The following is a 13,790-nucleotide window of genomic DNA, read 5'->3' on the forward strand; positions in this document are numbered from 1 at the left end:
ACTGCAGATGCTGCACTCTGGAGCAAAAAACAAACTGCTAGAGGAATTCTGTAGGGGAAGGTGAGGGGTGGTCAACATTTCGAGTTGAGATGCTGCATTAGACTTCTGACTGTGTAGTTTGGGCTTTTTATTACTGTTTTGAAGCTTTATTCTGAATGTAGACCAAAAAAAAGATTAAAGCAGCAAAAGGACCATGCAGCTTGTAATGAAAATAAATGGTTCAATAACAAAGTGAAGAAAGGTAAAACAAAACAGGAGACCCAAAGCAGGTAGTCAGGAATATAAAATAAAACATTAAATGTCAGACTTGGCTGTGATACACTTGGTAGCACTCTTGCTTCTGGGTCAGACGGTTGTGAGTTGAAGTTCTACTTTAGAGACCGGAGCCCAAAAATCCAGGTTGATGTTCCAGTGCAGGACTCGGGGATTGTATACCTGACTATAGGTGCCTTTTTCAGAGGAAGTATTAAACCAGTGGCCAATCTGTTCTTGAAGATAAGTATAAAAATCCCCTGGAACTACTACAAAGAAGACCAGGAAAATTATTCAATATAAATTGATGAATATTTATCTCTGAATTAATGAAGCACACTGCCCATTTATTTCTTAGTTTTCTAAATTCAGCAATGAATGCATTTCAAGAACCATTTCATTGGCCATAATATACTTTGGTATGCACTAGGATTGTGCGAGTTATGAAAGCAAGTCTTTATCTAACTTTGAAAATTTGCCAAAACGAATTTTTTAAAAAAGTGCAGTGGGTTTTTGGATTGCAGTTTGTTTTTGCACATTTGCGATTAATAAATTACATAACGCACAATTTGATATTAGGGAAAATTCAATTTTTTGATTGCTAATAATTCACTAAGCATAATTAATGATTTTGTTGAAGTACCTAATAATGATTAGGATAAGTTTGAGAAAAATGAAAAGGATCTGGAATTGTGGTGGAAAAATGATTTGAAAAAGGACTCTGATGATGGGGGAGGTGAGTGTGCTAATTGTTCCCACTTCCTGTGTTGTGTTTCTGCATTCCTGTTAACCTTCATTGCGATTTGAGAGTTGGGCATTGGAATAGAGCCACTGGTGGGCTTTATCCACTGCAGTTTGTGATTTAGAGCATCAGAAGGTTGGGCTGATTCAACGTCCACTCCTTTTAACTTCCAGTCTTCAGGCATAATATTGGCATATTGTAGGTATTTACCACTTCTTTCACCCCAGTACTCTGGAAGCTGTTCTGGTCTGTACAGCTAATGCTGGAAGGCAGCAGGAGGAAGAAACTAAAAGACGGGTTAGGGTTATTTTAATATGCATTGAATTTGGGTGGCAGCCATGCTCAGTGGGAGCATTTTTGCTTCAGGGTGGGTTGTAGGTTCATGTTAAGTGTCCAGTCTAGGCCAGTGCTTGATTGTGGTTTGGCTATGGTCCCAGCTGAGGGGAAGTTCTCCCTGCTCAAAATAGATTACCCTTTTGCTCTGTGTGAGACCTTGCTGTCCATAATTTAGCATCAGCTTTAGCCCACTAAACAGGCTTGCAGAAACTCTGCATTGCTTTGTGAATGCAGCTTTAACAATGGAAGTCTTCCAATATAAAAAGGAGAAAGCAAAAAGCAGAACACTTCCATTCAGTCTGCAAGGATTAGATTGAGTTTTCAGTTGCCTGTCACTGTAATTCTCCAAACTGCTCTAACTCTGACCTCTGCCTTTGGCCTCCTACACTGTTCCAACACAGCAGAAGCTTGAAGAACAATATCTCTTCTTCCAAGCAGGCATATTACATCTCTCAACATTGAATTGGGCTTTTTCAGATAACCAAACTTTCCAGTTTGTCAGAACTGGCCAATTCTGATGAAGGATCATCAACTTGTAATCTTAACTCAGGTTTTGTCCCTCCATTGATATTGCCTGATTTGCTGAGTATTTCCAACACTTATCTTTTCAGATCTCCAACTGTTGCATAATTCCAGCAGTTTTTGTCTCTCTCCTCTATGCAGATTCATAGCTTCCTATCCACATCTCTTCGAGAGAGTGCGGCTGATTTCATTACCCCCTCTTGGTTGGCACCACCATTTTTGGCATCATCTTGATTTCCAAACAGACATTGCCTTTTTTCTCTTTACCTCTTGCCCTTCTCTGCAACTTGAGATGTTTGATTTCTAACTTTTCCTAGTCATGAAATGTCCTCAACCTGAAACATTAGCTTTACTTCTGTCTCCACAGGTGCTGACTGAGCTGTTGAGTACTTTCTGCTTTCATTATAATAGGAAGAATTGGAAGAGGGAGTTGAGAGCAGAATTGAAGTGATTTAGAATTCTTTAGAAAACTCCTGTTAGTTGTACATCCCATACTGACATATTGTAGCTTTGTCAAATTTCATTGGCTGAAAATTCAAAGGACATCAGCGCACTGGATGGGTTGTGTCCTTTTCTTTGTATAATTTGTGTTATGGTATTTGGGGCAGCATAAGGAATGGAAAAAGTCATTACCAGGAGCGTAAAACGAACTGTCGGAGGAACTTAATGGGTCAGGCAGCATCTGTGGAGGGGAACTGGACAGTAGACGTTTTGGGTCGACCCTGCATCAGCCAGATGAAGGGTCTCAACCCGAAACATCAAGGTGTCCATTTCTCCATAGATGCTGCCTGGCCCGTCGAGTTCCTCCAGCAGCTCATATTTTATTCCAGGTTTTAGCATCTGCGGAATCTTGTGTCTCAATATCAGGAGTGATGATCTCTTGTGTTTCACTGGTGGATCCTGACTTGGTTATAGACCCACAGACCTATCCAAAGAAATGATGCATATCCCAATGTGGGAGAAAGGGCTTTTTTTTTAATAAGCTGTTAACCATTAGGAACTCTACAATGTTTAACAAATGGTGTTGAGGAAAATTTATATTAAAAAATGATATTTCTGCTGTGGATATCTCCATGGTTAACAGCACTTCCAGAGTTACTAAAATGGTATCTTTTCAAAACAGTTGGGCCTTGGACTCTGACTAGTGGGCAAAGTAGTTCAACCCTATCACAGTGGAAAAAATGCAAGTTTGTTTACAGGAAGCAATGTCGTCAGAAAAAAAAACCTTTTGAATAGATAGATTGCCATACAGCTAAAGTAACATGCCTCAAAATGAACCAATAATCATCCCTCTGTAGCTGAGCTGCTGCATTCACTTCAAATGAAGGACGAATATTTCTGCCTCCATTGCAATTTACACACTAGTCAAAATAAAAATATTTTCCTTTTAGAATCAGACTAATTATTTCATTTTGCCAATCATAGGCTTCCAGCTAGGTAATGACGCTATTCATGTATATTTCAACCTTTTAATTATCAAATTTGCAAACTAACCCTGAATTTCTTTTGGACTGTTTAACTGCAGTTTGCTTCTGGGATGCTTTCTTCAGCTGCTCAGAAGAAGCCTCTGGAGGAGGCTGTATCACTTTATCTTATCTTGTCAAAAGCTAGGAAATGTGTTTAGTAAACTAGCTAGTAAAAGTAAAGTATGCAAAAGTTTAGTTCTAACAGCTGAATTTTTTGCTTTGCTTGACCTTCACCCAGAAAGTGTGTCTTTAATTCATCAGGATTCCACATGTATATAATGTTTAAACAAAAAACTTAAAGCATAAAATAAGGTCACTCTCAATTTATTATTTGATTTGAGTTTACTGCAGTTTTTCTGATGAAACATCAACATGAAATGTTAATGCTGTAGCTTTCTCACCAAATACTGCCTGATCTCCCGAGTATCTCCAGCATTTTCTGTTCTTGCTTCTGATTTCCAGCAATTGCAGTTTTTGTTTTTCGATCCCAGTTTTTCTGTAGCCTTTGACTCTTGCACACTTTGCCTCCCACAGCAGACCCACCGTTGTTTCTTAAGTCCTACCTCTCTGATCTAACACCCATTTTCATTGTGGTCCCCTGTCTTGCCTTGCTCCCTGTCAAATATTTATATCTGATTCGACTACAGCCACAAAATAAAATGGTGAATGATTATTTCCCCTTGCTTTCATTTTTGCAACCCTGTTGCAAATCCATCCTGCTGGTCTCCCAAACACTCATTCATATGCACAGACTGTACATAAATTGAGCGTTTGTAAACTGGGAAGGAGCTGTTAATGACTGCTGCATTTCTCTACAGGAAGGTAATCAGTGGACAAAAATGCAAATGTGAATTAATCCAGAGAAGTGTGAATAAATGTTTTTCTGGCGAGCAAAGCAAGTGGATTCATAATTTATTGTGGGATACTAAGAAGTGTGGAGAACGCTAGAATCTTGATGTACATTTCCACAAGATGTAGGAGGTAGAATGAGCCCATTCAGCCCACCCGAGTCTACTACACCATTTGATCATGGCTGATTTATATTTCCTCTCTCAACCCCATTCTCCTGCCGTCTTGCTGTGACCTTTGACACCCTTATTAATCAAGAAACTATTAGCCTCTGTTTTAATTATACCCAATGACTTGGCCTCCACAGCCGTATGTGGTAGTGTATTCCACAAATTCATCACTCTCTGGCTAAAGAAATTCCTTCTCATCTCTGTCTAAAGGGACGTCCTTCTATTCTGGGCCCACTACTGGAAGCATTCTCTCCACGTCCACTCTATGCAGGCTTTTCAATATTTGGTAGGTTTCAATGAGATTCTCCCCCGCCCACTCCCTCCCCAGAGTACAGGCCCAGAGCCATCAAACACTCCTCATGTTAACCCTTTCACTCCCAGGATCATTCTTGTAAACCTCCTCTGGGCCCTCTCCAAATCCAGCACACCCCTTCTTAGATATGGGGCCCAAAACTGCTTGCAATACTCCAGTGTGGGCTGACCAATGTCTAATAAAGCCTCAGCATTACATCCTTGCTAGTCCTCTCGAAATGAATGCTAACATTGCATTTGCCTTCCTTACTATTGATTGAAGCTGCAAATTAATGTTTAGGGAATCCTGCACTAGCACTTCCAAGTCCCTTTAGACCTCTGATTTCTGAATTCCCTCCCCGTTTAGTAAATAGTCTACACTTCCCTATGCTGCAATTCATCTGCCACTTCTTTGCCTATTCTCCCAACCTGTCCAAGTCCTTCTACAGACTCCCTGCTTCCTCAACACTTCCTGCCCGTCCACCTATCATCTGCAAACTTGGCCACAAAGCCATCAACTCCATTATCCAGATCGTTAACATATAATGTGAAAAGTTGCGGACCCAACACCGGCTCCTGAGGAACGCCACTAGTCACTGGCAGCCAACCAGAAAAGGTCCCCTTTAGTCCTACTCTTTGCCTGCTGCCAGTCAGCCAATCTTCTATCCATGCTAGTACCTTTCCTTTCATACCACAGGCTCCTATTTTGTTTAGCAGTCTCATGTGTGGCACCTTGTCAAAGGCCTTCTGAAAATCCAAGTAAACAACATCCACTGACTCTCCTTTGTCTATCCTGCCTGTTACTTCCTCAAAGAGTTCCAACAGATTTGTCAGGCAAGACCTCCCCTTAAGGAAACCATGCCAACTTTGGCCTATTTTATCATGTGCTTCTAAGTACCCCGAAATCTCATACTTAAAAATGGACTCTTTAAAAAAAATTTTACCAACCACTGAAGTCAGGCTAACTGGCCTATAATTTCCTGCCTTTTGCCTCCCTCCCTTCTTAAAGAGTGGAGTGACACTCGTGATTTTTCCAGTCCTCTCAAACTATTCCTGACTCTAATGATTCTCGAAAGATCACTACTAACTCCTCCACAATCTCTTCTGCTGCCTCTTTCAGAATCCTGGGGTGTTGTCCATCTGGTCCAGGTGACTTATCCACCTTCAGACTTTTCAACTCCCCAAGCACCTTCTCCTTAGCAGTGGCGACTACGCTCACTTCTGCCCCCTGACTCCCTCAAGTTCCTGAAGATTACATCACATGTGGACAAGGTGATTATGTAGGCATGGAATAGAAGAACGGGAGATAATGCTTGAACCGTATAAAATGCCAAAGTATGAGTATAATTCAGGTCACCCCATCACTGAGAGGATGCACAAGCATTAGAGAGGGTGAATATCTGAGAGTGGCCAGGGCTGGAGAATAATGGATATAAAGAGAGGGCAGTCTTGACTGTGGTTATTTCCTTTGGAATAAATTAAAATATCAGAATCAGATTTATTATTGCTGACTTTTGTATGACATAAAAGGTGAGTGTCCTTGGTAATGGATGCCGCCTTCTTGAGGCACCATTACCAGAATAATAATGTGATTTTTTTTTTGTTATTTCACGTGTTTATGTTTTTGAGGCAGGGCTCCATGTTGTTCAGGGTATAAGTAAATGGGATAAGATAATGCTGATCTTCTTTCAAAGCATGGTACACATTCCATTGTTCTACTGGAGCAAATTACATTGGGTACACGCAACTGCTTTTTAATCTATTTTTTGTAAAGGCTACCTTTTGGAGACACGTGTCAACACCAGATGATTGAAAAGTGCTGCTTAAGCTATTTTCAGGACAATTACAAAAGAAAAACAAAAATAGGTTATGTGCTCCTTAAATTCCTCCCATAAAGAGCTTGTTAGCATTGTAAAGCAAACACTTGCACTTGAAGGCTTCAAGGATGATATTTTTAACACTGCATCATGCATCTGTGGGGAGCTAAATTTCTCATTGACCTTTCACAGAACTAAGAGCTGTTCAAAATGAAAGGTATTTTAGCATGTGCACAGTTGGTAAAAGGGGGATTTTAAAAGAAAAGAAGAGGGATAAGGTGGAAGTTAAAGGTGGTTTAAATGATGGAAGCAAGGCAAAATGAGGTGATAAAGAGGCGAGAAACAAGAGGATGTAATGTGTAAACAGTGCAAGGGTTGGGGTGGCATGTGTGGTGGACATACTTCAGACTTTTAATGCTTTGTAAAAGCTAAACCAACCCGTCTGCCACCAGTGGGTCTGATACAAGCTTGCTCAATTACTACACATTCTGATTAAGAGAAGGTGGGAGTACAGCAGCTATCAGCTTTAGATACAAGCTAATGTTACTGTGTCAAGGCTGTAAAGTGTATGCTATAAAAATGAGGTTTCTTGGCCTTGTATCAAGATTTAGTAAAGCTGTGTAGGAGAACAGGGACAATAGAAGTCCAATGAAGAATTAAAGTGCCAGTTAAAAGAATGGGATCAGAATGCGTGAAGGACAAGAAAGGTTCAGAGAAACATTATTTCTGAACCTTTCATTTAGCCAGGGAATAACTGCTTTATGCTTTAAGGAAAGTTGAGGTTAAGTTTGGTGCAGTTTGATTTAATGAGGGATGTACACATGATGTATCAGATATTGACTGATTTCTTAATTTTTTGTTTCATTCTGTCCATAAGTGAACTGTGCTTTCAGTGTTTGCTTTTAAAACTGCTTTTCTCTTTGTCCAGGATAATCTTGCTTATCTGCAGTGTACTGCTGGGTGCAATTGTTGGTATGGCAGTAGAGATGTTTGTGAAAAGCTTCTCCTGTGTTTTGTAGGCCCTCTGATAACGTGTCAACTCCATCTTAAGCATGAATATTGCAGATGACATGTATATGTCCTTTACACAAAGTATAGATAAACAGATTTTCTGGACAAGGAGTGGTTGGTACTGCAGTGGTTATCTACAATGAATCAATTAACCTAAATGTGACATGCACACTTGATGAGGTGGTTGTTTTGCTGAGTGTATCAGGGCAAAAGCCTTGATCTGTTTCACAGAAAGGAAGGTGGTTGTGATTGTCAGTTTGTTCACCCCCAGGATCTCTCCATAGGATATCCTCAGGGCAGTAGACTAGGCCCAGCTACCTTCAGCTGCTTCATCTTTGACCCATCTTCTAACATGAGATCAACAGTAGGGATGTTTAGAACATAAAACAGTATCGCACAGGAACAGGCCCTTCAGCCCACAATGTTATGCCGCACTGGTTAAGCTAATAACACCTAATCCCTTCTGCCTGCATGTGGTCCATACCTCTCCATTCTCTGCACAATCATGTGCCTATTTAAGGGCCTCTTAAATGCCTCTATCGTATCGTATCTGCATCCTCCAACACCACCCCTGACAGCACATTCCAGGCACACACCACTCTGTGTAATATAAAAAAAAACTTGCCCTGCTCATCTCCTTCTGAACTTTCCTCCTCTCACCTTAAATGCATAGTCTCTAGTATTAGACATTTCGACCCTAGGAAAAAGATACCAAATGTCTACTCTATCTCTGCCTCATAATTTTATGAACTTCTATCAGGTCTCCCCTCCGCCTCTGCCGCTCCAGAGAGAGAACAATCTGTTTGTCCAACCTCTCCATATGGCACATCCCCTCCAATCCAGTCAGCATCCTGGTAGAGTCATAGAGCAATACAGCATGAATACAGGCCTTTTGGCCAAATCAGTCCATGCTGACCACGTTGTCCTCCCAGCTAGTTCCAATTTCCTGTGCTCGGCCCATATCCCTTCAAGCCCCGCCCCTCCCTATACAAGTGCTGCTTAAATGATACTGTTGTACCCACCTCAACCACTTCCTCTGGCAGCTCATTCCATATACTCGCCACCATCCATGTGGAAAAAGTTGACCCTTGGGTCACTTTTTAAATCTTTCCCTTCTCACCTAGATCTGTGCCCCCAAGTTTTGGACTCCCCTATCCTGGGAAAAAGACTGTTACCATCCACCTTATCTATGATTCTCATTTTTAACACTTTTATAAGGTTGCCCTTCATTCTCCTATGTTGCAAGGAATAAGGACCTGGCCTGGCCAACCTCTCCCTATAACTTGCACACTCTAGTTCTGGCAACATCCTCTTAAATCTTTTCTGCACTCTTTTCAGTTTAACCACGTCTTTCCTGTAACAGGGTAACTCAAAACTGCACACAGTACTCCAAGTGCAGCCTCACCAGACTTGTACTACTGCAACATAATGTCCCAACTCCCACACTCAGTGCCGGACTGATGAAGGCGAGCACGCTAAACACCTTTTTCACCACCCTGTCTACCTGTGACACTGCTTTCAACAAACTATGCACTTGTACTCCTAAGTCCCTATGTTCCATTACACTACCTAGTTCCCTACATTCATAGTATAAATCTCCTGCTTGCTTGATTTTCAAAAATGCATCACCTCATACTTATCTGTATTGAAATCCATTTGCCACCACTCATCCCACTTCCTTAACTGATCAAGATCCCCCTGTAATCTATGATAACCTTCTTCACTATCAACAATACCTCCTAATTTCATGTCATCTGTAAACTTACTAATCAAGCTTTGTGCATTCTCATCCAAATCATTTATATAAATAATGAATAACAGGGGTTCCAAAACCGACCTAGTCACTGGCCTCCATTCTGAGAAACAACCTTCAACCACCATCCTCTGCTTCCTATCTCCCAGCCAAGTTTGAATCCACCTAACTAGCTCTCTCTGGATTCCATAGGACCTAACCTTCCAGACCAGCCTGTCACATGGGACCTTGTCAAAGGCCTTGCTAAAGTCCAATAGACAACATTCACTGCCCTACTCTCATCTACCCTTTTGGTTATGTCTTCAAAAAAAACTCAAAAGATTCGTCAAACATGACTTCCCATGCACAAAGCCATGCTGACTCCTAATGCTGGTCTATCCAAATGCTGGTAGATCCTGTCCTTCAGAATTCCCTCCAGTAACTTCCCCACCACTGATGTCAGACTGACCAGCCTGTAGTTCCCTGGCTTGTATTTGCTACTCTTCTTAAACAACGGAATGACATTAGCCACCTTCCAGTCTTTGGGAACTTCGCCAGTGACTAATGATGAAGCAAATCTCTCCGCAAGGGCCTCCGCAGTTTCTTTTCTAGCCTCCCACAAAGTCGGAATATGCACTCGGTCAGGCCCTGGGGATTTATCCACTTTCATGCACTGTAAGGCTACGAATACCTCCTCCCTGGTAATATGAATGTGCTCCCAAACATCTCCACTTGTTTCCCTTATCTCTTGAGGAACCATGATTTTGTTTTTCCCCTCCATAAATACCAACGAGAAGTAATTGTTAAAAATCCCACCCGTCTTCTGTAGCTCGAGACATAGGCGGCTCTGCTGATATCTAAGGGGACCTACTCTCTCCCTAGTCACCCTTCTATTCTTAATATATATGTAGAACCTCTTGGGATTTTCCTTAACTTTACCTGCCAGATCCATCTCTCTCCCTCTCTTTGTCCTCCTGATTTCCTCCTTAAGTGTATTCTTAATCTTTTATAGGCATGAAGGGATTCACTCGTCCCCGACCTCCTAAACATAATGTATGCTTCATTCTTTTTCTTGACCAGAGCCTCAATATCTCTCATCAGCCAGGGTTCCCTAAACTTGCCAGGTTTACCCTTCACCCTAACAGGAACATGCTGCCCCTGGACCCTTGATACCACACTCTTAAAAGCCACGCACTTGCTATTTGTTCCTTTCCCTTTAAACAGGCTCACCCATTGACGTCTGCTAGATCCTGCCTAATTTCCCCCAAAATCAGCCCTGCTCCAGTTTAGGACGCTAACTTCTGGACCTACCCTATCCTTTTCCATCACTACCTTAAAATTTAATAGAATTATGGTTCCTAGAAAGAAAGTACTCTCTGACTGCCACTTCACTACGCAAAAAATGTATTTTACTGTGTGTTTCGATGTACGTGACTAATAAAGATCTTATCTGTTACTTGCCCTACCTCGTTCTCCAAGAGGAGGTCCAGTATTGAATCCTCCCGAGTAGGGCCCTCTATATTGACTCGGGAAACTTTCCTGGATACACTTCACAAATTCCACCCCATCTAGGCCCTAAACACTCTGGATGGTCCAGTCAATACCAGGGAAATTAAATTCTCCCACGAATAAAACATTAATTCTTATAACTATGAGCAATTTCTCTACACACCTGCTCCTCAAGTTCCCGCTGACTACTGGGGGGGGGGGGGGGGGGGGTGGTCTATAATACAGACCCCCCCACCCCCCATTTCTAAGTTCTACCCATATGGTCTCACTGGATGATCCCCAAAAATGTTGTCTTTAATCACTGCTGTTACATCCTCCCTTGTCAAAAAAGCAACACTCCCTCCTCGCTTGTCTCGTAAACCATCGCCTCTACATCCTTCCTATAATGGGGCCACCAGAACTGCACGCAATACTTAACCAGAGTTTTATAAAGCTGCAACCTAACTTCCAAACTCTTGAATTAAATGCCTTGATAATAAAGGCAAACATTCCATGCGCTGCCTTTACCCTATTGACTTTGTTGATGATTGCACATGTTCATTTATGTTCACAACTTGTTGGCTAATGAAACAGTCCATGCATGACTGCAGCGAGAGCTAGTTAACATTCAGGAAGGGCTGAGAAGCAGTAAGTAACGTTCACATCCACAGAAATGCGAGGCATTGACCAGAAGCTGGGCATGCTACAGTGAGTTACTTCCCTCATCTTTACAGCACATACTTTGGAGCTTGGGGAATTAACATTAGCTTGCATCTAAACTTGTTAATCTTAGTTTAACCACCTACGTTTGACATTCAGTGGCATTACTATTGCTGAATATGTCATCATCAACATCCTGGGGGATATCATTGACAAGAAACGCAACTTAGCCACAAAATTACTAGAAGGAACAGATCAGAGGCTGAGCATACCGCAGCAAGTGACTTCCCTCTTGACTCTCTAGAGGCCTTCCATCTGCAAGGCACAAATCAGGCCTGTGAAGGAATTCTCCCCACTTGCCTGGATGATTGCAGCTTTGACACTACCCAAGAAGTTCAGCACCATCCAGGGCAGAGCTTTCTACTTGAGGCGGACCACATCTGCCACCCAGAATATTCATCCCCTGCACCATTGGCACATAGTGGCTACATTGTGCACCATCTACTGTAGTTACTCACCAGGAAGAGAGAGAGATTCAGGTACATGGGAGCACCACCACTTACAATTCTGACTTGTAACTGTATTGCCGTTCCTTCATTGCTACTGCATCTAAGTCATGGAACAACGTCCTCAACAGCATTGTGGGCAAAGTTATTTTGGGTCAAGGTGGCAGCTCACCACCCTTCCTAAAGGGTGGTTAGGGATGGGCAATAAATGCTGGCCTCGCCATTGGCACGAGATCCTGAAAAACAAATAAAGCTCTAACTGAGTTGAGAACTGACAGTGCTCCTGGATAGCAGCAATTGTACACTCAAGGATAAACCACAGGCAGATGTGGCTTAAGAAACCCTGTGTCCAACTTGAGCTTCCACTAAACTTTGTTTTAAATCCTTGAGAGAATTTGGGGGTCACAAGCCTTCACTCTTGGCTCCATGCCTTTTGCAGCAGTGTCACTGATGTTCTGGATATAGCCCTGCTGCATGTTTCCAACACTTGTCTCTGCCCTTCACCTCTCTGTTTTTATTTACTAAGTAGTTCAGTCATTCTGCTATGCGGAGCCCAGGAATGCTAATACTCTGCCAGCCCTTTGTACTTTATCTGAGTAAACAATCACTGAGATGTCAGGTTTGTGAAAGTTTGGAAGAGCAGTAGATTTTTAATCACAAATATATTTACTGTTATACAATGCTAATTTTTTCCCCCTCTCCTTTTTAGGACATCCCTTTCATCACTTAATTGAGCCATTATCTGCAGATCAACCTGATAAAAAATATTTCAATGTCCTTAAGCTCGGTGACCCAAGATACGGTGAGTTTTTTTTTCCATACATGTTTTGGTCAATATTTTTGTTGGAAATGAAGGGGTGGACAAGGTCTTACTTTGTGTATCCAGTAAACAATTTCATCGAATCCTGCAGCATGGAATAGGCACACCAAGTCCTCACTGACAATCGACTGCCCATTTGCATCAATCCTACACAATTCCAATTTTTGTTCTCCCCACATTCTCATCAGCTCCTCTCTGATTCTACCACTCAGTCACATGCTAGGGGAAATTTACAGTGGCCAATTAACCTACCAATCAGCATGTTTTTGGGATGTGGGAGGAAGCCGGAGTTTCTGGACAAAACCCACATGGTTACAGGGAGAACCTGCAAACTCTGTCAGACAGCGCCTGAGGTCAGGATTGAACCCACATCTCCACTGTCGTGAAGCAACAGCTCTACTAACTGCGTCACTTAATTTCATAACTCCCAATCAAATTTTAAATCTAAAAATTACATGATCTCAATTATCTGGACTCTTTCTATTCCTCCATGTCCTGTTCCTCACTCTCATTGATTGGGTTCTGATTGACGCCTCTGCATCAACACTGACTGATAACCAGGTTACATAAGGGTTCCATTCCTGAGAACTATCTGTAAACTGATTTTTTTTTTCTGTACGTCAGAATTGAACAAATTGACCCAAAACCAAGATTTAAAAACCCATTGCTTGAAATAATTGAGCCTCCCCTTCCCGATGTACTACTACTTTTACTCTCAGTGCTGCATCACGTGTCATCCATTTTCCATGGTTACCCATATTGTATCACTCCACATATGTTTCTGATAATTTTATTTCATCAAATATTTCTTATGCTCACCATAACACTACCGATAATTAAACCAATGGAACATGTATTGTATCCAGTTGTTAATGAATGCCACCAAACACTTTAATATTATATGTTAGGCTAACAAAGCATTTGTGGGAGAATTTGTGTCAAGTTGAATGTACGATAAATCAGGACTTCCAAAACCCAGGGAACGCTTGTATTTGAATCTGCTGCTCAATTTAACATTGTGAAAGAGGTCTCTTTTCATTAGTAAATAAGCAGGAGGGTACCAAAAACTGAATTGGTGTAATGCTGTTGAACAGATCTGGAGGTTCCAAGTTTGATTCATTATCTGCT

General features: G+C 41.7%; 1 protein-coding gene across 1 annotated transcript in view; it reads left to right on the forward strand.

Moving 5' to 3' along the window:
• ireb2 (iron-responsive element binding protein 2) overlaps positions 1-13,790 on the forward strand; it is a 51,552-nt gene that overhangs the window by 11,896 nt on the left and 25,866 nt on the right. The window contains exon 2 of the mRNA XM_052042342.1: positions 12,552-12,644. Within this exon, the coding sequence (XP_051898302.1) occupies positions 12,552-12,644 (93 nt within the window). The remainder of the gene's footprint in view (positions 1-12,551; positions 12,645-13,790) is intronic.

Source organism: Pristis pectinata, chromosome 32 (genome assembly GCF_009764475.1).
Source record: "Pristis pectinata isolate sPriPec2 chromosome 32, sPriPec2.1.pri, whole genome shotgun sequence".
Lineage (NCBI taxonomy): Eukaryota > Metazoa > Chordata > Chondrichthyes > Rhinopristiformes > Pristidae > Pristis > Pristis pectinata.